This window comes from Nicotiana tabacum, chromosome 17 (assembly GCF_000715075.1).
Source record: "Nicotiana tabacum cultivar K326 chromosome 17, ASM71507v2, whole genome shotgun sequence".
In the NCBI taxonomy this organism is placed as follows: Eukaryota; Viridiplantae; Streptophyta; class Magnoliopsida; order Solanales; family Solanaceae; genus Nicotiana; species Nicotiana tabacum.
In genome coordinates, this window is record NC_134096.1 from 21,954,430 (window position 1) to 21,979,441 (window position 25,012).

At 35.5% G+C, this 25,012-nt stretch overlaps 3 protein-coding genes across 6 annotated transcripts; 2 read left to right on the forward strand and 1 right to left on the reverse strand.

The window, feature by feature from the left end:
* Positions 1-279: 279 nt before the first annotated feature.
* On the forward strand, positions 280-15,836 carry LOC107786505 (uncharacterized). 3 transcript variants are annotated; one of them, XM_075234095.1, is made up of 20 exons: positions 369-575; positions 1,046-1,136; positions 4,004-4,107; positions 4,321-4,407; positions 4,541-4,616; positions 4,752-4,826; positions 4,924-4,977; positions 9,024-9,083; positions 9,205-9,321; positions 10,089-10,183; positions 10,295-10,500; positions 10,761-10,858; positions 11,259-11,362; positions 11,501-11,666; positions 11,849-11,971; positions 12,595-12,677; positions 13,635-13,776; positions 14,080-14,109; positions 14,232-14,302; positions 14,677-15,836. In XM_075234095.1, exons 6-20 carry the CDS (start codon positions 4,755-4,757, stop codon positions 14,915-14,917), a joined length of 1,662 nt encoding a protein of 553 aa, XP_075090196.1. In that variant the 5' UTR covers positions 369-575; positions 1,046-1,136; positions 4,004-4,107; positions 4,321-4,407; positions 4,541-4,616; positions 4,752-4,754; the 3' UTR covers positions 14,918-15,836. The 3 variants fall into 3 exon arrangements, with proteins under 3 accessions (XP_075090194.1, XP_075090195.1, XP_075090196.1); XM_075234093.1 differs by lacking the exon at positions 1,046-1,136 and having other exon boundaries at positions 280-575; XM_075234094.1 differs by lacking the exon at positions 1,046-1,136 and having other exon boundaries at positions 280-575; positions 14,680-15,836.
* On the forward strand, positions 14,981-15,836 carry LOC142171522 (uncharacterized). The gene has a single exon (XM_075234096.1). The coding sequence runs from the start codon at positions 14,981-14,983 to the stop codon at positions 15,512-15,514; it is 534 nt and encodes a 177-aa protein (XP_075090197.1). The 3' UTR covers positions 15,515-15,836.
* Positions 15,837-19,436: 3,600 nt separating this feature from the next.
* Positions 19,437-24,468, reverse strand: LOC107786504 (UDP-xylose transporter 1-like). 2 transcript variants are annotated; one of them, XM_075234097.1, is made up of 9 exons: positions 24,322-24,438; positions 24,176-24,214; positions 23,486-23,606; positions 22,568-22,752; positions 21,213-21,280; positions 20,975-21,107; positions 20,470-20,631; positions 19,887-20,156; positions 19,437-19,641 (listed from the first exon to the last, which is right to left on the reverse strand). In XM_075234097.1, the coding sequence occupies exons 3-9, from the start codon at positions 23,604-23,606 to the stop codon at positions 19,537-19,539; spliced, it is 1,044 nt and encodes a 347-aa protein (XP_075090198.1). In that variant the 5' UTR covers positions 24,176-24,214; positions 24,322-24,438; the 3' UTR covers positions 19,437-19,536. The 2 variants fall into 2 exon arrangements, with proteins under 2 accessions (XP_075090198.1, XP_016463478.2); XM_016607992.2 differs by lacking the exon at positions 24,176-24,214 and having other exon boundaries at positions 24,322-24,468.
* Between the last annotated feature and the right edge of the window lie 544 nt (positions 24,469-25,012).

A 25,012-nucleotide genomic window follows, 5' to 3' on the forward strand; every position in this document is an offset into this window, starting at 1 on the left:
CAGACAGTAAATCTTGGTTATGACAACATAACAAGGCTGATGTCTCAGTAAAATATTATCTTGTAGTTCCATTGAAGCGATCGAGTCTTAACTTAGAAAGATTTCTACAACAATTTAAGTAAATCACGGGAGAATCTTCCGTCGAGAACAATAAAGGAAAAGACAATATAATATATATTATTTTAAACCATTTTTGTCTTTATCTCATTTTTCATTATTATTTAATTAAACATTCTTTCAATTCACTTTATCTTTTCATATTTTCGACTTTGGTACATTGCAAACCTTAATTTTGTACTTTTTCGTCCTCATTTCTCCAGCAACAAAAAACATTAGAAGAACCTCATCCCTCTCTCTTTCTCCATCTTTACGGCTTCGCTTTCTTTTTGATCTCAAAAGCTAGGGTTTTCTCCCTTTTCCTCTATTTCGCTCCATAAACTTCAAAAAGCCTAAGCCCCTCGGTATCACCTTCTAGAATCTTCTCTTCCTTTTTTTGTCTCGATTCAGTTCTAGGGTTAACAGATCTATTTTCAAATATGTTTTGGAAGCTCACATCTCTCTCCGCTTGTTCACCGGTAACGTCACTCGATCCAATTATACATGCCTAAATGCTCTTGTAGTTGTAATTTTGATTTGGATAAGCAAGTGTGATTTTGTGGAATTTGAATTTTGAATAATTTTGAATTTTTGATTCATTCTTTTGTCCCCGCATTATGCGTGACTTAAGCTCGTGGACAGTGTATTATGTGTTAAAATTGAAAAGTGTGTGGTTTATGAATGTTCTATATGTGAGCACACAGACTATGTAAAAACAAAATTACTTCGTGTTTTGCGCTGTTATATCTCGAGCGCTTGTTTAGCCTATAATTGCCCTAATTGGATCGTGTAATTTGCTTATGCTATATTAGTGCTCAGTGGCGGAGTGGCGGAGTCAGGAATTCTGACAAGGGGCCACATATGCGATTTAAACATGTATTTTTCTAATGTTAAGAGGATTGAAATTCTATATTTGTATAAACAAATTGTTTTTACCCTATTTATGCAGTGTAATATTCTGGCGAGGGAGAATTTAATTGAATCCCCTTGGTTGCAACTTGCATGTGGCTCCGCCACTATTGGTTCTACATTGGTCAAATGCAAGTTACTTCCTGTCTCTGCTGTTACTTCTTGTGCTTGTTTAATTATATTTCTGCTTACTAGTTTTTGGATACATGCGTTGCATGTCTATCCCATATCAATCATTATGTAGCTTGTAACCAAAAAATAATATAATAACTGTTAACTGCATACAAGTTCCAAAATGTTTTGAGTTAAAAACATAACTTATAGTATACAAAATATTATTTGTAGTTATATTTTTATTATTTTATTAAGTACATTAATGTTATTGGTTATATCTAATTTAATAATTTCTTATAAACGATGCTCCTCATGATTATCTCTGTTGAAATCTAGTTGATCTTAAAACAACAACAACAACCACTCAGTATAATCCCACTAGTGGGGTTTGGGGAGGGTAGTGTGTACGCAGACCTTATCACTACCCTAGGGTAGAGAGGCTGTTTCCGATATACCCTCGGCATCCTTCCCTCCAAGAACTCCCCACCTTGCTCTTGGGGTGACTCGAATTCACAACCTCTTGGTTGGAAGTGGAGGGTGCTCACCACCAGAGCAACCCACTTTTGTCCTAGTTGATCTTAAATAAAAAAAAAAAAAGACTAGCCAACTATTGCTAGGAAAATTGTTCATCTTCCTTCTTCCCAACTATCTTGATGGAGACCACCTTCCGTCCCAATTTATGTGCTCTTTTAATATAAAGTACACTGCAATATTTGAATGAGAAAGTAAAATGATGAAACATGTTCACACAATATTTTCAGTGATACATAAAGATTATTTGCACTAAAAAGCAAATGGTCTGCTAGACTTCTTAAGCCAAGATGAATAAAAGATAGGCCATGAACATCTTCTTCAAGAGCGTGTTTCAGTTGCCCTAGTTTTGATAGATACTCATCTAATGTCGAGAAAGAAGTGCTTAAGACCTATGAATTTCGAAGAATCACTGAGAATACTTGTTATCCTACAAAAAGTTTTAGATTTTAAAGTTATTTCTCAAAGGTAAAATTAATTGTGAATGCCAAAGATGAAGAGAAGAGACGACATGGTGAAGATAACTAAGTAGAAATTGTCCAAGCTATCATTTGATAAATTCTCCAAATGTACATACAACACTAAAGAGAAGGCAAATATAAAATAAGAAATTATTTATTTATTTACTAAGGGTATAAAAGTCCACTAATTTTTTATGGACATTTTAGTAATTCAACTTTGACTTTGGGGCTTCCCACTTATAATATAGTATGATTAGAATTGATTGGCAGTAATTGGCTTGAGTCAGGCTTCATTTGATCACGATATATCCCCCCCCCCCCCCCCCCCTTTTTTTTTTTGTGTGTGTGTGTGAATGGGATGAAAATGGAGTCCTGATATATGCCTTAATCAATGTGTGATGGCTGAAATTAATTGCGTAGAAGACAGTGTGGGGCTTACTGGTGTTGGAAGTATTCGAGATCATTAGTGTCAAATATTAATAACGGGCAAGATCATTAGTCTCAAGTCGTAATTACTTTTCAGTGTTCCTGAGAGTTTTTGGAGTCCAATGGGTTATGCCAGGAAGAATAAAACTTGCTCTATGCAGCTGGTATGCATTACCATTTGCTAGCAAGCACACTATTGGAATGCAGTTCCTACTTGCATTCTCTGGAATACTTGGCTGGAGAGAAACAAATAGGTGTTTTAATGAGACGACTGAAATCTAGATGCTGTAAGACAGTAAGAGTTTTTATTTGTGGTGTAGGAAGAACTTTAAATCTGACATAGCCTCATTGTTGGATCTTTTGAATTCCTTCGATATATATAGGGAAGACCTCTCTTCTGATATCCTCTTTTACGTACCTTCTTGGTACTCATTAACACAATCTTTACTGTTTCATCATGAAAAGAGAAAAGAAGAGAAAACGGATAATTGACTTAGGATAAGATAGTATCTAATTAATAATCTGCACAGTTTGATTGGGTTGTACATACTGACCAGCACTTTCTTTATGCTGTTTTTTCTGATATAATACTACTCTCCCATTACTTATGAAAACAGAGATAATATTTCATCTATCTGTAGCAGTGTTATTAAAAGCCATCGCTTCGTCGCTTAAAGCAATGTAGCGTTTCGAAGCGAGGGGTTATTGCTTTGTAGGTCAAGCCATGCACTTCAGTTAAATGTGCGCTTCAAGTAATGACTTAAGTGAATTAAACAAAAAACTGTCGGTTCTTTAAAGCTCAACTTTGAAGAGTTGGAATAAAATCGGCAATTGTATATTGGGTGTTGAATTCATTTATTTATTGCATTTTGATTATTATATTACTAATGCATATATGTTTGGTTTTAATTTTCTGTAATTGTGCGCTTCACTTGAAAGAAGCGTGTGCTTCACTTCCTGTTTTCGCTTCAAGCTCCAAGGGACCTTGTCGCTTTTATGTGCTTTTTGCTCTTTAAAATACTTATCTGTAGGAACTGTTTTCTTGTGTGTGCATGTTGATTAAGTGAAAGTTTAAGTTCTCTGCATAATTTGTGAGTGTTTTTGGTGTAGAGTAGTCCAAAGTCTTTTCTTTCATGGATTGATATGGAGTATTTCAGATTGTTGATTCTTCTTTGCAACCATAGTCGTCACCTACTTGTTGGACCCATCTGTTATTCATAGTGTGATTTTCCCGTACTTTGACGTGCTTCTGAGTATGGTATTTTTCTAGCTTGACCCTTTTAAACCTCTTTTTTGAATTTCATAGTAAGTTGGCTATTCTCTATTTTGACTTAAAGATGTCTGATGACTTCTGTTCTTTATGTTGTTACCATAATCCGACACTTATCCATTGGCTTCTGCTTTTGTTTTCCTCTAAATTGTAGATATATCCAGATTTTGAAACATTTTTTCCCTTGGATTTGCAGGTTGAAGCAGTATTAGACAAGGAAAACTTCACATTGGAAGAGCTCCTCGATGAGGAAGAGATAATTCAAGAATGCAAAGCTTTAAACAGCCGCCTCATAAATTTGTAAACAGTCTTGCAGTTTTCATTTATAAATGCCTCTCATTACCTTAAAAAATGCCTTTCTTTTATCATGCATATGCTTCTGTTAATTGTTTCATTTTAACCATCAATTGGCATATAGTTCTAGTGAAAGAATTAATAATCGCACAATTCAGTATTCATACAACTTAAAGTCCCAAAGTTTATTGACAAATTTTTATGATTTTGAGGTTTCAGTTTGAGAGATCGAGCCCAGGTTGAGCAGTTACTGCGCTACATTGTTGAAGAACCTTCTGAGGATGCCGATAACAAACGGAAGTTTAAGTAAGTTATCATGGAACATGAATAAGCTTTAATTATTTGAATAATCTAATTGCAAGACAATATGTTTATTTTTAATTTTAGATATTAGGTACCACTTCAGTTTCTTGTTTCTAATTATTGTTTTGCACCATAGATTTCCTTTCATTGCCAGTGAGATATTCACCTGTGAAATTGATGTCATCCTTAAGGCTCTAGTGGAAGAAGAAGAGGTATGGTAATTCACTGGATGCAGTTATTACATTTTAATTTTAAATTGCAACTGTAAAAAAAGTCATTACATTTTAGTTTCACAGAAGAAATTGTTTTGCTTGAGAGCTCAATCCTTTTTTATCATCTTGGCGCAGCTCATGAATTTACTCTTTTCCTTCTTGGAACCAAGTCGTCCACATAGTGCATTGCTTGCTGGGTATTTTAGTAAGGTATAGTTTCATTCATCCACAAGGTTCATGTATACAAGATTAATGAAATGTTATTTGGTTAAAGCAAGTTGATTTATGTACTCTTACTGCATTACAGGTTGTGATATGCCTCATGTTGCGGAAGACTGTTCCCCTCATGAATTATGTCCAGGTAGTGTAGTCTATGCGCAGATGCATTCTTCAGGATACTTTACTGCTTCATTTAGTTAAAATTTTGACTTTCTATTTTGAAGAAATAACAAGATGTTATTTTTTTATCAAGAAAAGGATTATGTTAGTGGAAATCAACAACTTGGAAGAATTTGTAGTCTGATATGATGATATATTATTTGTCTGGTATGATATGATGCTATATTAATTATTATGGCAGTGCTGAAGAAACTAAGATTTTAATAAAGCAGCAATTTTATATGCAGACCTCAAAGATTGGCTTGAGTATTGGTTTACTTTCATCAGTAACTCAATTCATATGGTCAAACTCAACCTATCTTAACCCTGAGAGTTTTGATTGATTGATGATGAAGGTTATTAACCAGAAAAATGTCTAATCCTCATATGAGTCTCCGGCTAAATATTATCTTATATTGACACCTTGTTGTTATAAATTGCTCATCTAGTAAGTGATCTTGTGTTCATTTTCATCCAGTTTTCAAGTTAGTGTCTAGAAAATCATAAAATTATAATTTTTTGGTAGAAAGAAAAGAAAACATCATTTCCTTGATGCTGGTAGATTAAATACCAAGATTTTGGTCCATATTCGGGAATCGGCAAAGTTTTTATGAAAAGAAGTCTCCTTTTTGCAAGAAACAGAAGTTGAAAATTTATAATCTCTCTCCAACACTAGTTCAACCTTAGAAAGTCACATGTCTTCGTTTGTTACATGTTGGATTTACATTTCAACACCTATTTATTATTTGCTACCCATTTTATCTTTATAAACATGCATGGGTATTTATTTATCAAAAAGCGAGGTATGTATATTTATGTATATTTATTTGTGGTCATGTCATTTTAATTTGTTCCAAGCGATGTAGTAGTTGATAATCTTTAGCATCATTCATTTCAAATGTCATATTATTTTTCTATATAAGATTAAGCATCAGATTGTTTTGGGCAATGGAAAGTTATCTTTTTCGAAAACCAGTTCGGATTCATGCCGGGTCGTTCGACTACGACAACCATTCATCTTGTAAGGAAGTTGGTGGAGTAGTATAGGGTGAGGAAGAGGGACTTGCATATGGTGTTCATTGATCTAGAGAAAACATACGACAAAGTTGCAAGGGAGGTTCTATGGAGATGTTTGGAGGTTAGAGGTGTTCTTGTGGCCTACACTAGGGCAATTAAGGACATGTACGATAGAGCTAAAACTCGGGTGAGGACAATGGGAGGGGACTCAAACCACTTTCCAGTTGTGATGGGGTTGCACTAGGGGTCAGGTCTTAGCCCGCTTTTAGTTGCCTTGGCACTGGATGCACTGATGCGTAACATTCAAGTGGAGGTGACATGGTGTATGTTATTTGCGAATGATATTGTACTGATTGACGAGCCGCGTGACGGTGTTAACGCGAGACTGGAGGTTTGGAGATAGACCCCAGAGTCTTTCAAGTTGAGTAGGACCAAGACAAAGTATTTAGAGTGTAAGTTTAGTGACAGGACTAATGAAGTGAACGTAAGGCTTGATACACAACTCATCCCCAAGAGAGATAGTTTCAAGTACTTGGAGTCTATAATCCAAGGAGATTGGGAGGTTGACGAGGATGTTACCCATCGTATTGGAGCGCGGTGGGTGAAGTAGAGACTCGCATCCGGTATTTTATGTGATACGAATGTGCCGCCTAAACGTAAAGGTAAGTTCTACAAAGTGCTAGTTAGACCGACTAGGGCAGTCAAGAACCCCCATCTCCAGAAGATGAAAGTAGAAAAGATGTTGAACTTCAGAAATGATGTGCGAGTATAACAGGATTGATAAGATTATAAATGAAGATGAGGATGTTGAGACGGATGTACCGGGATTGATAAGATTATAAATGCAGATATTTTGGCCAGGGTGAGAGTGGCCCACGTGGAGGACAAGATGCGGGAAGTTAGACTTGTAGATAACTTTCTAATACATAGTGACTTTAGGGGTGAATGCTTTTATATTTGTTGCATGATTTTTAATATATTTAACTTATATTAAAAGAATTAAGTACTTTTAAATTTTATTTTCATATTTTACTTAAATAAAATGAAAAGATTTAATTATTGCCTGTAATAACAAATTTTTGAGATTATTTATTTACTTATAATATTAACTATTAAGTAAATCTATTCATGTCCTTATTCGTAATTTGATACTTAAAAGCACTTTCTGAAAAGCTTGGCCAAACACAAATTATTGCTCAAAAGTGCTTTTCAGAGTGATTAGCCAAACACAAACTGCTTCTCTCCAAAAGTACTTTTTTCAAAAACACTTTTGAAAAAAGCACATCTCAAAATAAGCTGATTTCTCCAGCTTGGCCAAACAAGCTATTAGATGGTTTGGGGATGTGAAAAGAAGCACAGATGCTCCGGTAAGGAGGTGCGAGAGGTTGGCCTTAGTGGATCTGAGAAGAGGTAGAGATATGCCAAAGAAGTATTGGGAAGATGTGATTAGGCAGAATATGGCGTTGCTTCAGTTGTCGGAGGGCATGGCCCTTGATAGAAAGGCGTGAGGTCGAAGATTAAGGTAGAAGGTTAGTAGGTAGTCGAGGTGTTTTTTTTCCATTCCAGTGGTATTAGTGGCGGTCTTGTATTCTATTATTGGTAGATTTTTATCACTTCGTATTATTCCTTTTGCCTTGTTTTCTTGCTGTCATTACTTTTTGTTGACACCGCGTTACTTGCATCTTTTCTTGAGCCGATAGTCTTTTTGGAAACAGTCTCTCTACCTCACGGTAGGGGTAAGGTGTGCGTACACACTACCCTCCCCAGACTCCACTCGTGGGATTATTCTGGGATAATTGTTGTTGATGTGCCCCCTAAGCCTGTTAATTTCATGATGTGTTAGTCCTTCCCCTCTTTGTGTTGCTTCTATTTCATTTCTATGTTTCTAGAGACAACCACTCTGCTTTGACCATTACCTTAAATGACAACCACTCTGCTTTGACCATTACCTTAAATGTCTATTTTGCATTTTTAGCAAACCTCTCAATTCCGCTGCAGGATAGTCTTAGGTTCCTTCCCGAGACAACCAATAATTACTTTCTTTCTTTTCCTGGTAAGCATTGTAGTTTGAGTCCTCTCAAGGGTGGGTTCTCTTTTTTGAGAAGGGTTAGTGGGGGCAGCGTTACATCTTTCTGCAAATTCGAGTTAGCTCTTTTATTTCATCTCTTCCTCTCATGCTTCTTGCGTCTTTTATTGCTGACCTGTCTCAATTGAAGACTCTGTCTCCTTTGACCTATGTATCCCTGAGCTCTGTGTTTGCATCCCTACCCTGTAGACTATCTGAAGGCAGGAAAGATAATGAACTAATATATTCCCATTTGTGCTTCTGTTAGTTTTCTTCGCATAATCTAAGTTGCTTCTACATTTCTCTGTGAGCTTCAAATGTTGTTGTATTTCTAGATCATCCTAAGTAGGTGGCAGATAGCTTCCTTGTATAGTAATTTAACAGAACTCACCTAGCTCTGTCTGGATTTTACTGTTGGACAGCTCATGCTTGGTTTCACCCTTGTTGAAAAGTTCAAGTAAGATGCAGTCTGATCTGAAATAGTAATTGGAGTATATGTTTACTTATCCAAGGAAAGAATAGATAAGAAAAAAGTAATTTTGGGTTTAGTAAACTGCATAACAATTTTTGGAGTTATATATTTATTCTGTTGGACAAGTAAGTTTCTGATGTAGTTTAACTGTATAATTGCATGTCTACTTACACATGGTTAGTGGGTGGTGGAGCAAGGAGGGTCAAGAATTCAAAACTTGCTTAAGTCGTGTATGAAATAATTGCATGGACTCACTTTTGGGAAGAAATGTTGCTCCAAGCATCTTATTACAGGGAGTGGGTTAATACATAGGGGACCATATCTAACTCCTTCCTTTCACTTGGCAAACTTGGGAGGATAGTGATTTAAACCTTAGTAGGACGCCTTAGCAATGCGTACATGTTTTATTGCTTTTCTTTCTCTCCTCCCGCCTAAAGTATTGGTTATATTCCGGATCATTTTGATTTTCTTACAGGCGCATCATGATGTTTTCCGCCAGATGGTCGATTTGATTGGTATAACATCCATAATGGAGGTTAGTGGTGTAGTTTTCCGTTCTTCCATCTGCCACAATGTGTGTATGATTGTGATATATACAGTCAACTATGACAATTAGTCTGATGAAGGCATCCCTCTGATGAGCTGTTTCTTTATAGGTTTTGGTGCGACTTGTAGGTGCCGATGATCAAATCTACCCCAACACATCGGATGTGATGCAATGGTTAACTGACAGCAATTTGTTAGAAATGATCGTGGATAAATTGAGCCCCTCTGTAAGTTAAAGAGATTTGTGGTTACCTGATTATCTGCTACTTTTCTTTAGTATTCCTTTGATATATATGTTCTGGTTGACATTTACAGGCTGTTTAGGTATTCATCTTGCACTAAGAATAACAGTATATGATTGTGCACTCGTGCTTTCGTCGATCGATTCTGTCAATTAAGCCTAGTTATCTTTGCTTATTGGCAGTGCATTTTGCTGGCGATACTGTGTATTTTTATGTTTTAAATGTCAGCGTATTGCTTATTGAATGGTACGGCAGTTTAATGACATTCTGCTTCGGGGCAACTGGGGCTGCAATGTGTAGTTGACAGGAATTATGTATTCCTGCAGCAGTAAACTGAAAGACCAAATTCCTTCCATTGATGGATCCATGTCTCTTTGACTCCTCTTTGTTGATTTCAGCAGGTTTCATTTTTGACCTAGAAATCTGTTTTTCCCTAATGTTCATGTCAGACAGGGAACATAGGGACAGAGATAAAGGGGGCTTATCAACTTGTTCTGCCCTACGATTAATAATTTTTGTTTTACTTTATCATTTAGAAAACTTCTGTTCCCAAGCTTAGCTCAGATGCAGCTTCCTTCTTTTTGTGTTTTTTCTTGGGGGTGGGGGGAAGGGAAATGTGAAGCAGTGTAGAATTCAGATATACATGTGTCAATGCTTTTTCTTTTTGAATTTTTTAGAAAGACCGAACAAGAATTAGCTATCCCTTTAAAGGGGGTGATCTAGCATTTCTGATGTACTGTTTTATTGTCCAGAGTCCTCCTGAAGTACATGCTAATGCAGCAGAGACCCTATGTGCAATTACCAGAAACACCCCATCACCTCTGGCCACTAAATTATCTAGTCCAAGGTCTGTAGGACTCCAGTTGATACTTCTCTTGAAAGCTCTTTTTTCTTTGGGATTCTTTCCTGATGATGTTAATTTTGACTGAATAAGTTGCTCAACTTCCTTTACATGCAGCTTTGTTTCAAGGATATTTTGTCATGCCCTTGAAGATTCACAGTCAAAGTCTGCCCTTGTCCATTCTTTGACTGTCTGCATATCTCTGTTGGATTCAAAAAGATCAATCCCATCATTTATGATGTATTCCTTCCGGAGCCAGCATGTTTATGAGTCACCCATGCATGTCAGCCCTGACACTATCGATGCAATGTTGCCTAAACTTGGTAAGTTTCTTTTTGCAAAAAATTTCATATGATTTTGAATTGCTAAATACTTGTTAGATACTTTTCTACCCTTTAGATCAATTCAAAGTTTTCTAAAAGAGAGTGGGTGGTAGGAAATCATGAAAACGCAAAGCTGTTGCAGAACAGGCCACCAAAAAAAAGGAGAGGGAGTCCTTTACTTCCTAATATAACTGATGTGTTTGCTGCCCCTTGACCCTTATCTTTAAGATGTTTAATAACCGTTGCTCATTCTGGAACAGGTGACTTGGTCAAGCTGTTGAATGTGACCTCTGATGAGAAGATTCTGCCTACGACATATGGCGAACTCAGACCACCTCTAGGGAAGCATCGCTTAAAGGTTTGTATTGTATACGTTCTTTGAATCGAGTGAGCTGATCTTGTTTTTATACTACAATTTGATGAATTTAGGTTGATTGGTGTTATTTCAGAAGGATATTTATAGCTAGAATTTCCAATAGTATGGACTTTCATTATCTGTTAGAGATCAAGTTGGCTCATGATTGTATTCTGGATGAATTGTAAATAGCTTGATAACCTTTCTTGTTATATTTGGTGGATTTGTTGAAATGTATTCAGCATTTAGTCTGTGGAGTAGAAGCTCAGAAAGGAGTGTTAGCATGAACATATGTTCAATATTTGCATGCTTCCTTTCACTTCCACTGTTAAATCATTGAGTTGTTTATCTTAGCCGAGTCTCTTTATCTTTTTATATTTAGTGGTTTGCTTCTTTATTGTAGATTGTGGAATTCATTTCTGTGCTACTGAAAGCTGGCAATGAAACTGCAGAGAAAGAGTTGATCAGCTCTGGGACGATTGAGAGAGTCCTGGATCTCTTTTTTGAGTAAGATTTTATGCCTATGCTCATGAATTCTGGAACTCTGAGTTGCTGGTTTGCTCACCAAAAGCCATTGATTTTGTGTTGGAGGCTTTCTTACTACTTTCTTCTTTGGTCCGAACAAATTACTTGATTGCTGTACAGGTACCCTTATAACAATGCATTACATCATCATGTGGAGAGTATAATATACTCATGCTTGGACAGCAAAAACAATATCATTGTCGACCATCTTTTCGAAGAGTGTAATTTGATTGGGAAGATACTTCAAACGGATAAGCAGGCTACAATTTCTAGTGATGAAAAACAGGTTGATATTTCTAAATAACTGATTTACTTTCTATTAAATTATTAGGTTTTGAAATTGCCTCGTTCTTTTCGAGTTATCGCACCCCATTCTCTCCAAGAACAGAACATGTTAAATGGGAACACTGCAACCTCACTGTATTTAATAGCTTGATATGTTTTAATGATGTTTTTCAATTGATGCAGCCAACTTTACCTGCTACTGCGAAACAAGCACCCCGAGTGGGTAACATAGGACATATAACACGGATTTCTAACAAACTTGTTCAGTTGGGAAAGAATGACAACCACATCCAAGAACAACTTGAGGTGTGTGAAAGCTTTATATTGTTGCTTGATATGCTTTCAACAACAACGAACTGCATATGAGCACATCATCAACCAAAATTGTTCAGTTAGATTTTGAAAGTTCTGTCTGAGTCAATTGTTTATGTCTCTAAGCAGTGCTCTCTGCACAACTAAAAAGGAGTTAAGGATGGACGTCGGCAAATAGTTTCAACATACAGTTACCTACCCTCCTGTGCTTCAAAGGGATTGTCTTTGATATGAAATTGATCTTAGCTTGTTTTTTAGAAGTAGGGAAGAGAGCTTGGAACTGATTTTACTGTGCATTGTAATAAAAACTGTTTGATTGATTTTTAAGCACCACGTTCCTCTTCACAAATATGTGATTAATTACTTTGTTAAACAAAATCATTCGTATGCCTTTGATGTCAATATTTAGTTTATGGTGTCCTATGTAAATTTTTTACTGCAGTATCTCATTAGATTCCTGTCACTTCTTTTTATTGTTTTTGGCTCATGATATTGATTGAGCAGCAGAAGTTGGTGAAAGATTCTGCCTCATGCGTTCTATATAATAACTTTTGATGGCATTGGATTTCGTGCAACATTTCATCTTCTCACATGTTAATCTGTATTCTTCATGCCAGAAAAATATGGAATGGAGTGATTGGCAAATTACTGTTTTACAGGAGCGTAATACGATCGAAAATGTCTACCGATGGGCTTGTGGGTACGTTTTGCCTCTTCTTTTTGATTGTGTAACTGATCGCCAATATTATGTCATTGATAGTGTTTTTCCGTCAATCAAATATGTGCTCGTCCCAAATTAGTTAGGGCTTGGCTATATGGATTCCCTTTGTCCATTCATACACTTCTAGTAACGCGTCTTTTAAGGCAATTAGGAATTCTCTAACTTTAGAGGTTCTTTTCTAATTTCATACTTATCCTATATGGAATACAAGTTCTAACCCCCTGTCTAACACCAGATGCGACGTAACTATAACAACTACAACAGCTGAACCACTTATAGTGTTAGTACTTTGTTGTCTTTACTTAAACAATCGTTGTTGTGCCATGTCATTTTCAAGTATCTCAACTCTGCCCTCATCTGGTGGAATGATAAAATGGAAAAAGTAAACAGATTTTCAAAATGATTGGAGTAGTAAACAGCGAGGAGTTTTAAAAATAAAAGGCGGACTATATTATAAAGATACTTCAGAGAGAGAGAGGTGTCTTCGTGAGCACCAATCTCGGTCTGTTGGACCTACTTTGATGTATGGACTTTCTAGTATCTGAAGAAAGAGGTCAAAAATGGGGGTAGAAAAGATAAGGGGTGGGTGGGAAAGCAGGGAATTAACTGTTGATACGTTTTTGGTGGACCACTGTCATGTCCTTTACTGTGATCTAGTAGTGACAAGAAGTGTCACAATTTATTAGATGAAAAGCTTCTAGTGAAATCATTCAATCAGATAGTCAAGGAGAGCTTATCTGAATAGTATAAACATAAATGTCACAATTCGTAAGAGAGTGGAGAAGGAGAGGTGGTTAGGTTGAGTTCTCTTTTGGGAGCAAAAGAACTGAGTGTTCCAGCTTACTCCCTTCTTGCCTCTTCTGCTCTAGTGCCCTTGTCAATTCCTACATCAACTACTGGAATAGAGGTCATGATGAATTTTTTAAACATGAGCAGCCGGCCAACTGCATTGCAAGACCGGATGAGGGACAGTGATGAGGAAGATGTGCATGATAGAGATTATGATGTAGCAGCTTTAGCCAATAATCTTAGCCAAGCATTTCGATACACCATATATGACAATGATGATGCTGAAGAGGTAAGGGTTTATCTAATGCATTGTAAATCAGGGTTGCTATCTCTTTTTCTGCCTTTTCAAAATTCTATTTCCCAAAAAAATCAGGGTTGCTACCTCAGCCTATTCTTTCTTTTTGGGGGAAGGAAGCTTAGAGGGGTGGGGGCGGGTTTGGGTGAGGGAGGGTGTTCTGCAAGCAGAAGAGAAGAAAAGAGGAATACCACTCTGGAAATTGTGCACATAACCCCAATTTTAGGTTTTGGGATGCGATTGGGTTATGGTTACACATTTGTCAATTCATTCATGGTCTTCATCACTTTTTTACAGGGTCATGCAGCTCTTGATCGAGATGATGAGGTAATACTTTTATTCCGTGATTGACTTTACTTCCTTTTGAATGTTTTAAAGGTCACTCGCTCTTTTATTGATGTTATCATTCGCCTCTGGCATTCTCACGGTTCTGTGGTCATGCCATATAGGATGTTTACTTTGACGATGAATCTGCTGAGGTTGTGATATCATCCCTCCGATTGGGAGATGACCAGGGGAGGTGAGTTCACAGTTTGGTAGTTTTAAAGGAAAGTTTTGTGCAGGAGTCAATTTACACGCGTTTTCTGCAGCGTCTGTACTATAATTGGGTGTAGGTAATTAAAAATAAAATGGTCCTCCAAACAAAAACCCAAAGAATGTTAAAAGCAAGAAAAAGAAAAAACAAGAGAGCACGAGGAGAAAGAATTTTTTTTTGTATTCCTCCGTTCATTTGACCATAGAAAATGCATGCCCTTGTGTTCCGTTGGTTCCTTTGCGTGTGTTAAAAAATGGCAAGTTAGTGATGCGGCGAGGTTATAGCATCTGTTCTTTCTACATGGACTTATTATTGTTTGTGTGTGACAGTTTCTTTTTCTTTTCTTCCACTTTGTGCAGCAGTTTATTCACAAACTCAAACTGGTTTGCTTTTCAAGATGATAGACTTGGCGATGCACCTATGAACACCTCACTTACAGAGGCAATGGAAGAGATCAACCTTAATGGAACATCAAATGATGGGAATAGCAATAGTGATGATGAGGTAGTAGTAGGAGAGGAGGACGAATTGGCTGAGAGCAAAAATTCTACAGATACAACACCCACTTCTACTTCAAATGCTGTTAGTGGATTGGATTGATCAGATTCTGTCAATGGTGGTAACTTCAGTCAACAAAGCGAGAAAGCAGGTGTGTCAGATGACATGGGTTTCTTCCGCTTTGAGACGTCAGACAATGATGACCCCTTTGGAGACAGGCCTATGCCTGAATGGGCAGCGTGGGGGGATGCGTCAGATTTTCAAGTTGGTAGATCCTCTGTGAACCCATTTGAAGATCCTAGTAACTCTAGTGGCCATCTGGCCAATTCAGGGGAGGCAACAACTCCCTTGGTAAGTTCTACTTCTGGTGGTAGTGGAGAATCTCTTCCAAATGGTGTCTCAACATCTCCGGATTCTAGCAAAACTTCAACTGGATCTGATTCTAGTCAGAAAGCAGCTGCTGTTCCTTCTTTGTTTGAAGAGGATGTTGAATTTGTTGGCGTAGAATTAGAGGGTACTGAAAAGGCAATGGAACATGCTCTTAAGGAGGGGATTGTTGGGGAGGCTGCTCCTTTGAAAAGGAGCACTGTTCCTAAGAATCCTGAAAAGGAGAGTACAGATGATGGTGGGGCAGGAATAAAGGAATACAATGATGCAAACTACTGGAGAGTTGACCAAGAAGTTGCAGTACTGGAGTAACTGTATGCGGAAATCCGTTGATCTTCATTTGAACCTGGGATTCAGCGCTGATTGCTTGGATCCCCATTTTTAGTTGGTGAGGTTATGCAGCCAGTTGTGTACAGTGGACTTGTTCTCTGATTGGGATCAAACAGTAGGCTAATATAATGGTTGTAACTTATTAGTTACTGTTACACTTGATGTTTATTGTTCAGCTTCTTTTTTTCCCAGTTATCAAATTTTTGATCTCTTCTCGATACATTATGAATATTGTATCTGGTGTAAAATCTGGATAAAGTAGTTCCAGTTTAAGGCAGGCTCAAGGGCTGCAGTGTTGGAATAATCTGGCTTCATATCTTCGTTTTGTTAAATTATGGATACAATTGGCTTTGTTATATGTTATTCTGAGTGCATTTGATATCCAACAAAAGCCAATAGTTGCTGAATTCCATATTGGGGATCGAACAGTTGCTTGTTTCATTTTTCTCGAATTGGTCTTCCAAAGTGCCTGTTCCCTTCATCATCAGAAGTGCTTATTCCATTTGGAGATGCTACTTGCTTCTTATTCGAATGACTGGTCCAGTTGTCAGAGATTGAGAATCTGTAAGTACCAAGCTAAACTTCATTTTGTGATTATGGGTTTCTTGAGGTTCTGTGTCTGCAGCTTCATTGCAAGTCTTCTACAGAATATCACATCCTGCATGCCAGCGATTGAAGCACACTTCTTTTACTGCAGGAAGTGTCCTTCGGCTTCTTGGTGAAAACATGAATGCTTTTATGCTTTTCTTGTTTGGAGTGATTGGCATAGCAAATGCCTTGATGATAGAAAATGAGGAGGGTATGCCAAATTTGTTGGTCTGCCTTGATGTAATTTTCAGCACAGGTCAGTGAGCTTTTAGAGGAAATACTGTGTAGTCTAATGATCGTTTTTTTTGAGTCATATCGGATAATGCGCCCGGCAACAGTGATAGAGATGAAGATGAAGATTCAGTTATCCTTTATTGCTACGTTGTTTGAGATAAGGGTCCATCAGATGAACTTGTTCCTATTGACAGACTCTGTGTTGGGCAAATAGTGAAACGGTAATCTCGCAACTTACTGACTTAATATTACAGTTGCATTTACTTCAGATGATGGCATTATGAGTCGGAGATTTTTTTTTAAAAAACTATTCATGGCAGTGTGAATGTAGAGTTTCCATTTGCGTCAAAGGAATAGTAATAGAAAATATGTAGACCTTGGCACTCGTAGTAAATCTTTGAAGAAAGTGCTGATTATGTTTTGCAAGACGCACCAGTAAGGGAAATGAAAACATGTAGGCTTTAATTGTGGCTACGGAAAAGGGTCAAAAATATCCTACTATCGAAAACTGTTTAAAGTTATCTTCCGTCGTACTAATCGAGCAAAAATATCTCTACCGTTTTACTATTGGAGAAATATACCCCGGGTTAATGGAGGGGTCACGTGTCTGCATGGGCTTTATAAATCCTACTACTAAAGAACTCTATAAAATCTTTCAATCCACCTCCATAAACCATTGATCTTGGATTTCTTGCATTATCCTTTCAAATAATTCAGTGCTACTGTCACTCCCATTATTTCTACTCTCAATTGGTCTTGAAGCTAACCTCTTCTTCTCCACACGTTGCCGAATTCTAATTGTTGCACAAGCTTACACCTTTCCTTCCTCGTAATGTTAATTTCGTTGTGAACTTCAACAGATTCTTCAGCAATTAAATTTTCGTACTGAATTTCTGTTGCTTTCCTCTTCTTATTGTTATGTGGTTTATTTTTGGATTTTTGGATAAATAGTGAGAAAGAAACTCACCTTCTTCATCCATTACCACTCTAAAAAATTGTCAACATAATAACTAGATCTTAAAATCCTATTCATTTACCATTCTCTCGGCTATTACACAAAAAGTGACAGAGCTGTGAGACGGACACAACAAAGACTGAATTCTCATTTCTATAGAAAGATCAAGATAAAATTGAAGTCTCATTGTGATCTATGCCTATAACAACAGCACATAAATTATAGGTTTAATTTGTTCTTTTTCTGTTTTCTTTACTGGAACCCCAATTTTTGGATTTAATTTTGTCTTTAACATGAATCTCTATTGCTTTAAACTTATCCCCTCACAAAAGGAATTAGAGAGGGGAAAAAAGGTTATCTGAGCTTGGTAGAATGGCAATAACTTGAGGAATTCCAGATTTGATATTGTATATTGTAAATTTGTGGGTCTAAAGTGATAAAAAATATAAACAGGTTATTTCTTTTACTCTTATGGAGATTAACCTTTCTTTTCTTGGGTTTATCAATGTGGATGTGCAGATAGAGATTGACCTTCATTTCTTTAGTTCTTCAAAGTGCATTTGCCCTATAAGAGGCTCCAAGGAAGGATATGAACTGATGAAGTAAGGATCAAAAAGTAAGGTTCGGACTTTAAAGTAGTTGAATAAGGGTTTAATGTTTTAAGGTGGGTACCGGGTATTGGGTCGGGTCAGTATAAAAATAAACCCGGATGGAGCAAATAGCTTAAATGGCTGCCACATGGCTCCTCCATTAACTTGGGGGTATATTTACTCAATAGCAAGACGGTAGATGTATTTTTGCTCGATTAGTATAACGGAGTATAACTCTAAATAATTTTTGATAGTAGACAAGTATTATTGACCCTTTTCCATTGTGCCTATTATCTCTACCTCATCCCCCCAAAAGAAGATTTAAAACGTTAAAAATAAAAAGAAGAAAAACGAGAAGGAACTTTAGGGTGGAAGAAGCATTTGATAAGGGTGAGGGAAAAATTCATTCACAAGGAGTATCTTGCATTCCCACTATTTGTGTTACCTACTCATTCTTTGAATTATCATTTAGGTTTTTTTATTTTCCCTTCTACTATTCGAACCCTTACGACAATGAGTCCTAGTGCAAACATGAGAGATAAGAGTAGAACGGATCAGAATTTAGACTCTTACATTAAGTGCATCAGTGTATTTGGAAAGCAAGAGATATCTGCCCGCAAATAGGCACATGAGCTATTTTATGCGGGTGGTGTAGCTAGCTACTTCTCGTCATTTGCAGCATATATCCAATGTGGATATACGCTATCCCAGTTGACAAAAAAAAGAAGGAAAAAGGGGTTAAATTTACCCGTGTATTATCCAAAATTGAGCAATTTTGACTTATGTTAAACTTTTTATCTAATATTACCTCCGGTGATAGGAAAAAAGGTCTCGTTTTTGCTCTTGATCCCTAACGGAATAATAACGTGAAGGTAACTTTAAAATATTGTCAAAAGTTAAGGGGTAAGCTTGGACCTTCTTTCTCGAAAACATTTGGACACATGAAGTCTATTAATTTCACACTAGAGCTCTGTTAATGACAAGGACAAATACTAGATGATTTGTTAATGGCAAACATATGTAAATCTCAAGAATTCATTCAGAAGCGTCTATTCATCATAATTCAATTAGGCCAAGATTCTTTCTTTTGCTTAAGTCTAGTAAGTAGTCACTCCGGTGGCGATAGAGATCTTAGTAATCATAACTTAAACTATTATGATAGGCAGAGGCGTACCTATGGCTTAGGTTGAGGGGTCATCAGACCCCGTAAGTTTCGGCAGAAATTTTGTATATTTATATGTATATACCTTAAAAATAATTAATTTATATCACTTGACACCCTTAACACTAAAAGCCTTTAGGGACACTGATTAAACAGAATATTGTGTTCCCGTCACATTAAATTTCTGGGTCCGCCTCTGATGATAGGCGATGCATTTGATTAACAAATAAAGAGTGATTTCAGTCAAATAAGCCATTTGGAGGAGACAATACAAATATTATGGAATGAGTCCTATTGGCAGGTGGATGGCCTGAGTGGATGATACGGGCTATATCACATTAGTGAAAAAGAATTTGGAAGACAAAATATAATAAATTCTTGGAAAATGGTGCATATTATTGAAATGAGCCAAAAAGCATTTACATCAAGTGGAATGTATCTAAATTCAAATAATTCTTTTTATTAACTCTAAAACTTAAACAAGAGAATCCTTGGATAACTTCTTCGTTTCATGATTTTCCTTATCTTGATAACCATCCTTCCCTGCTAGAAGTGGTGTAGCAATATCTTTTTCTTTAACCTGAGATGATGACAAAAATTAAATATTACTAGGAATAAAGTCCAACCACTAGAAAATGATTCCACTTATATACACTGATCATGGAAATACAGTGCCTTTTAACTTACAGCCCAAAAATTGTCTTATTTTTAGTAGGTTACAAATGTCAGTTTTTATGAACGGTTACATGTAATTATCAGACATTTAGATTTTTTTTGTATTGTCAGTGTTTAGAAGTTAAACTCCTAAATAAAGGAAATTCTTACTTGAGGTGCAGAATGATCTCCAGGCTGTTTCTTTTTGGTTTCAAGTGTGCAAAAATAGGAATACAAACCCATTCCAACAATGGCTACTAGTATACCAAGGATGTTTCTTGATGTGAAGGGATCATGCAGAAGTGTATAACCAAATCCTAGAACAAGGCATGTTTTTAAGTGGCCTAACACTTGGTATGTAACTGGTGATGTCTTTCCAATCACCAAAAATGTGCTGAAATTCACTGACACAGCAATCAGGCATGACAGCAATATGAACCCCTGCATTTTTTGCAAATTCAATTCATTATCCATTTGCTCATTCTAAAATATCTCTATAAATCTAGCCAAAGATTTCTATGTTTAAAGATTCCTAAACCTAACTGATGGAAACTGATAGTATAATTTTCTGGCGAAGTATGGTCAGTTGTATAAAATGTATTAGACCTATATATATAATATAATTTTCCGACGAAGGTTGTTCGACTGACCATCCTTAGTCTGCTGTAACTTCGCCCCTTATTATAGTAACAAATAATTTGTAGAAACATGCATACATGCACAAGAAAAAATAGGGATTAGGATTTTTGCTTACCAACACAACATTAGAGTATTTGTAGGCAAAAACATTCTTTTTGGTAAGGAATTGATCCACCAAAGGCCCTGTCACAAATAGAATAGCTGCTTGGTAAGGGGCTGACTGGTACAACAGCTGTGTAGATGAGATGTTGAGCCTCTTCTGAATTGTGTTGGTAAGCTGATTTGGAGGGTCAAGTCAAAGCATGAAATAACCATTGAACAATTATTTGGACTCAAATATAATCACATCTTTTATCAAAGAAAATAATGAAATAACTTTCATAATCTTTCTTCTTCTGACATAATAATTGGATGATAAGTATAAGTTATATCTTTTACACCATCAGTGTAGTTTAACTTGCTATATTATACCATTTATTCTACTTTTCAGATTATATAAGATAATGTTTGTTGTAAAGAGCTGTCTGTTATTGCAAGTAACTTAATATACAGATATAAAAATATTATATTGTCGGTGCACATAATATAAATTCTTGGACGAGTACGTAATGAAAGGATACAATTTGTCCAACACAAGTTGTAACAATGGCTAGTAGAGAGAGGACTGTGCCAACAAAATTGAGCTGAAGATCAGTAATGGAGGCAATGCCAACTCCAAGCAGCAAAATTAACAGAGAGAACTTAATATTCCGGCTGCATAAAAAAAAAAGGTAACAAAATAATAATTTCTTAGAGATCTTGTGAGACTAGCCTTTTTATTTTTTATTTTTTTTAGGAAAATATGAAACTTCGAATTACCTGAATTGCTTCTTCAAGAAAATGGTTTCTAAAAGTACAGTGAAAGGTATAATTGCTAACTTTGTCATCTGAAAAAACAACACAAAAGACTGTGTTAGCACATTTCTTTCCCTAAAGCACTTTTAGGGATTGGAAAAACTTTTGGTCAGTAAAAACTTATAATGATGAGTGAACCAGACTTTTTGATCGCTATTGACTTTTAGGGACCAAAATTTTACTTTTAGAAACTAGTTTTTTCTTCTGTGTTAATAGCTCTTTTTCTTGTAGTGTAGCCAGTCAAGGAGGGAAAAATTATTATTGTCGTTAATATTGTTTTAATCTAATGACTTTATTCTTTCCGTCTTATATAAAGTTTTAGTGTCTTTATGTAAGTGGTAATCATATATAGTTAGGAAATTACCAGTTATGTGAGCTCATAAGTAAGTTAGTACAATTAGTCAATTCCTAAAATATTATTAATATTAGCCAATTAGTTATTTGTAGCCAAAAAAATATTAAATTTTTACTTTCTTTTGAGTGGGTGTTGTTGAAATAGATTGGATATATATTAAGGAGTTTAAATCTCAGTTTTGGGATGATTGGATAGAGTATTTAGGTGGTTTGAATTAAAAATTCGAAGTACACGATGAATATGGAAAAAATGATATGTGTATCACACTGTGTATCATTTGTGTATCACATATGTATCATATTATATCAAAATGTGTATCGCATGTATATCCATGTAGACCTATGTGTGAGATACATGCGTTATACATGTGTCGCAGAAGAATTTTTTAACTCGATTTTAACTACGAAGTTTGATACCAAATCAGCCCAAATAACCTCCAATCTTTCTCAAAATTTGTATATTGATACTCATCTATATATTTTCAATAAATTTCAATCATACCCATTGAAATTTTCTTTGCATCTTGCATCTAATGTTGCTGATCAATATGTCTTGTATATATATTTTTTTATATTTCATCATCTTGTTTGCTACCTCATCCATAAAATTTTCTTTCCGTCTTGCATCTAATGTTGCTGATTGCGGTTAAAAATATGGAAGGAGATCTTTGTGTGTGATTTTTGTAGAGATTTAAAGAATCCTTATTTATTTGGGTTTTTAATTTTTATATGTGTTTGGTCAATTTTGATAAGTCTATAATAATGGTTAGAGGTTGGTAAGTTGAAACTTATTTGGAACATTTTCGTAAGACTCCCTATATAATTATGTAAACACAAAATCTTTTTATTTTGAACTTAGCTTAAAGTACTTTATTTGAACACCATATTCACTTTTGGTGATTCTTAGGAGTATTTTGGTGATCTAATTTATCATGCAGTAGAAGTGAGAAGTGTATTTTAATTACCTGGTAGAAGCCAATAGAATTAAAACCGAGGCTAAGATTGAGAAAGCCAATGGAAACTCCATTTAAGATACCAAAGAGCATCACAGTCTTCATATCAATAGGTTTGTTTTCAAAGAAATTGAATCTAAGTGCCACATGAAGTGTAACAAATGTCACCATCAGATGCCAACTTGTCAACGTTGTTGCTGGAAGTAAAAATAAAAATAAAAATTAGTATTTTATAATACTATCACGTTATCTCAAAAATAATTAATTACAGGCTCGTTCATAAAAAGTGAGATTAATAATTTAAAAATTAAAGAAAATTATCTGTTACTACAAATAAAATACCCTAATAATATAGGAAAAGATTTACACTTTCAAATGTGAACATACAAGTTAATCCTCCCCCAAACACCCCCACACCAAAAATAAAAATAAAAATAAAAATTGCACACTAGTAGAGGACACAAATTGATCTACTTTTTTTTTTGACAATTTTATGCTTCCAACAACAATTATTATAATTGATAAGAATATTGATTTTGATAGATAATAAGTAACTAAACTCTAATATAACTAGGAAATCAACTTAATGAAAAGGAATCTATTTTATTCATAAATTAATTTTATATTTTACATATGCCTGCACACCAAACACACATGGTTAACTAACAGTAGATGTAATGCTATTAAGAGTTTGGTAACAATAAACAAATACTATTATAATGATAATAAGCCGTATTCTACCAACTGCTGGTGGAGGTATCATCAAGAATTGCGGTGGAATGAATTGGTCTTACGTTTGAGTCCTGAATTCAAAAAAATATTGTGGTAGGGATATAATTCTCTGGGCTTTACGCAACGAAAACGTAATTTATTGCAATTGAAAAACCAAAAAAACACTGCTGGTGAAAGCTAAAGGAAGATAGTGGTTACCAAATGGAAAACCAAGATTGCTCATCAAAGCTTTGTTGCAGATAACAATGGAGACTGAGGATGCCACTGACAGAAATAATGCTCCCACCACACCCAGCTGCAAGTTTGTCTTCTCACCCATCTTTATCAAATCAAAACAACACCCGAAACAAATAAAATCAGCTAGTTGCTTCATCTCTTTAAATTGTTTGATTAATATTGGCTAAATAAGAATGATATAAGCTTAGGTTAAAAATGTCTACATCATTTCGGCAGAAACAAAAATTACTAGGAGACTGTCAAAGTCAATCAAGCATGGAAGGCCATATAATTGATTCGTTATACTGCAAAAATAGGATAAAACATCTATTTTCGTACGTACAAAATCTTTTGAATCACCTTAACGTAAGAGAAGTACCCGTGCAAATCTCAAATGTGATATTTTCGTAAATTTTAAATTATTTTATTAATTAGAATTTCTAATTTCGCCACTGATTTAATTTTGGTGGTCAAAGTTAACGATACTTATACTGGTATTAGGTTCTTTTGGAATTGTTGGATGAACCAAACTATTAAATGGAGTCATAGTGACACAAGATAGAAATTGACGAAAAACAAGTGCTTGTGTATCAAGACTATAATGTATCTTTGCATATTGTCATGGATTACCTCAATATCGAATCAAAGGAGATGATTATGATGAGAGTTTACCTTTAAATATGATTAATTAACTAGAAAACCGGAGGAATCCTAACCAAATTCATGTAAAACACAAAATAATATCAATATAACAAAAATAAAGGACAAAAGAAAAAAAACATATATACATGAAGAAACTTGTACGAAAATGTATGTACCTCTAGAAAATGGAAATAGTCGTGGCTATACCAATGAATTTTAGGCTCCAAGAAGTCAATTTCAAGAAATTAATTTGAAGGGGTTATGGAGCTTTAAGAGTTGGGTGTGGGATGAAGAGAGGGAAACTCAATGACTTGTTCGAGAATGTAGAACAAAGAATTGAAGCTATCTTTTATTTACACTTCTAGGCTGAGTGGTTGGGGGCTAACCATGTTAATTAACAATTAAAGTTCGCACTGAGAGTATATAAATTTTATATATCATTAAATTAGGTTAATCTATAATAACAAGTATTTGATTTTTATGCTGAGCCTAATATGGTAACATGAAAAATAGAAAGATCAGTTGTAACTGATTAGGCTTAATAATAATGCAGACCATGTGCTTATATTATAGTATGAGATCAATGATTTATATAAATTATAAATTAAAAATAGAAAGATCAGTTGTAATTTTTATGCTGAGAGTGTATAAAACTTATTGTATTGACAGCGTAAAAATTATACCAGTAGTGTATAAAACTTACATCCTAATTATTTTAGCTGTATTTGGTTTCTAGGTCAAGCGGTTGATGATCATTTTCCACAGAGGAAGCTAACGGCAATTGTAAGCAAAACCATTTGACTGACTTTAGGTTGACAAATATTCCCTAATTAGACCTAAAAATTTGAAGCAATCATATTAACAATA

Excerpts from the sequence above, each read along its gene's own strand:
- LOC107786504 (XM_016607992.2), bottom strand. The coding sequence starts at position 23,606 with ATGGGTGAGAAGACAAACTTGCAGCTGGGTGTGGTGGGAGCATTATTT. Across the intron at positions 20,632-20,974 it reads CAACTTGTGTTGGACAAATT|CTTACCAACACAATTCAGAA; the intron begins GTATCCTTTCAT and ends CCTCCAAATCAG. Across the intron at positions 20,157-20,469 it reads AATACTCTAATGTTGTGTTG|GGGTTCATATTGCTGTCATG; the intron begins GTAAGCAAAAAT and ends CAAAAAATGCAG.
- LOC142171522 (XM_075234096.1), top strand. The coding sequence starts at position 14,981 with ATGGGTTTCTTCCGCTTTGAGACGTCAGACAATGATGACCCCTTTGGA.
- LOC107786505 (XM_075234093.1), top strand. The coding sequence starts at position 537 with ATGTTTTGGAAGCTCACATCTCTCTCCGCTTGTTCACCG. Across the intron at positions 11,363-11,500 it reads GTCCTGGATCTCTTTTTTGA|GTACCCTTATAACAATGCAT; the intron begins GTAAGATTTTAT and ends ATTGCTGTACAG. Across the intron at positions 12,678-13,634 it reads GTCTACCGATGGGCTTGTGG|CCGGCCAACTGCATTGCAAG; the intron begins GTACGTTTTGCC and ends AAACATGAGCAG.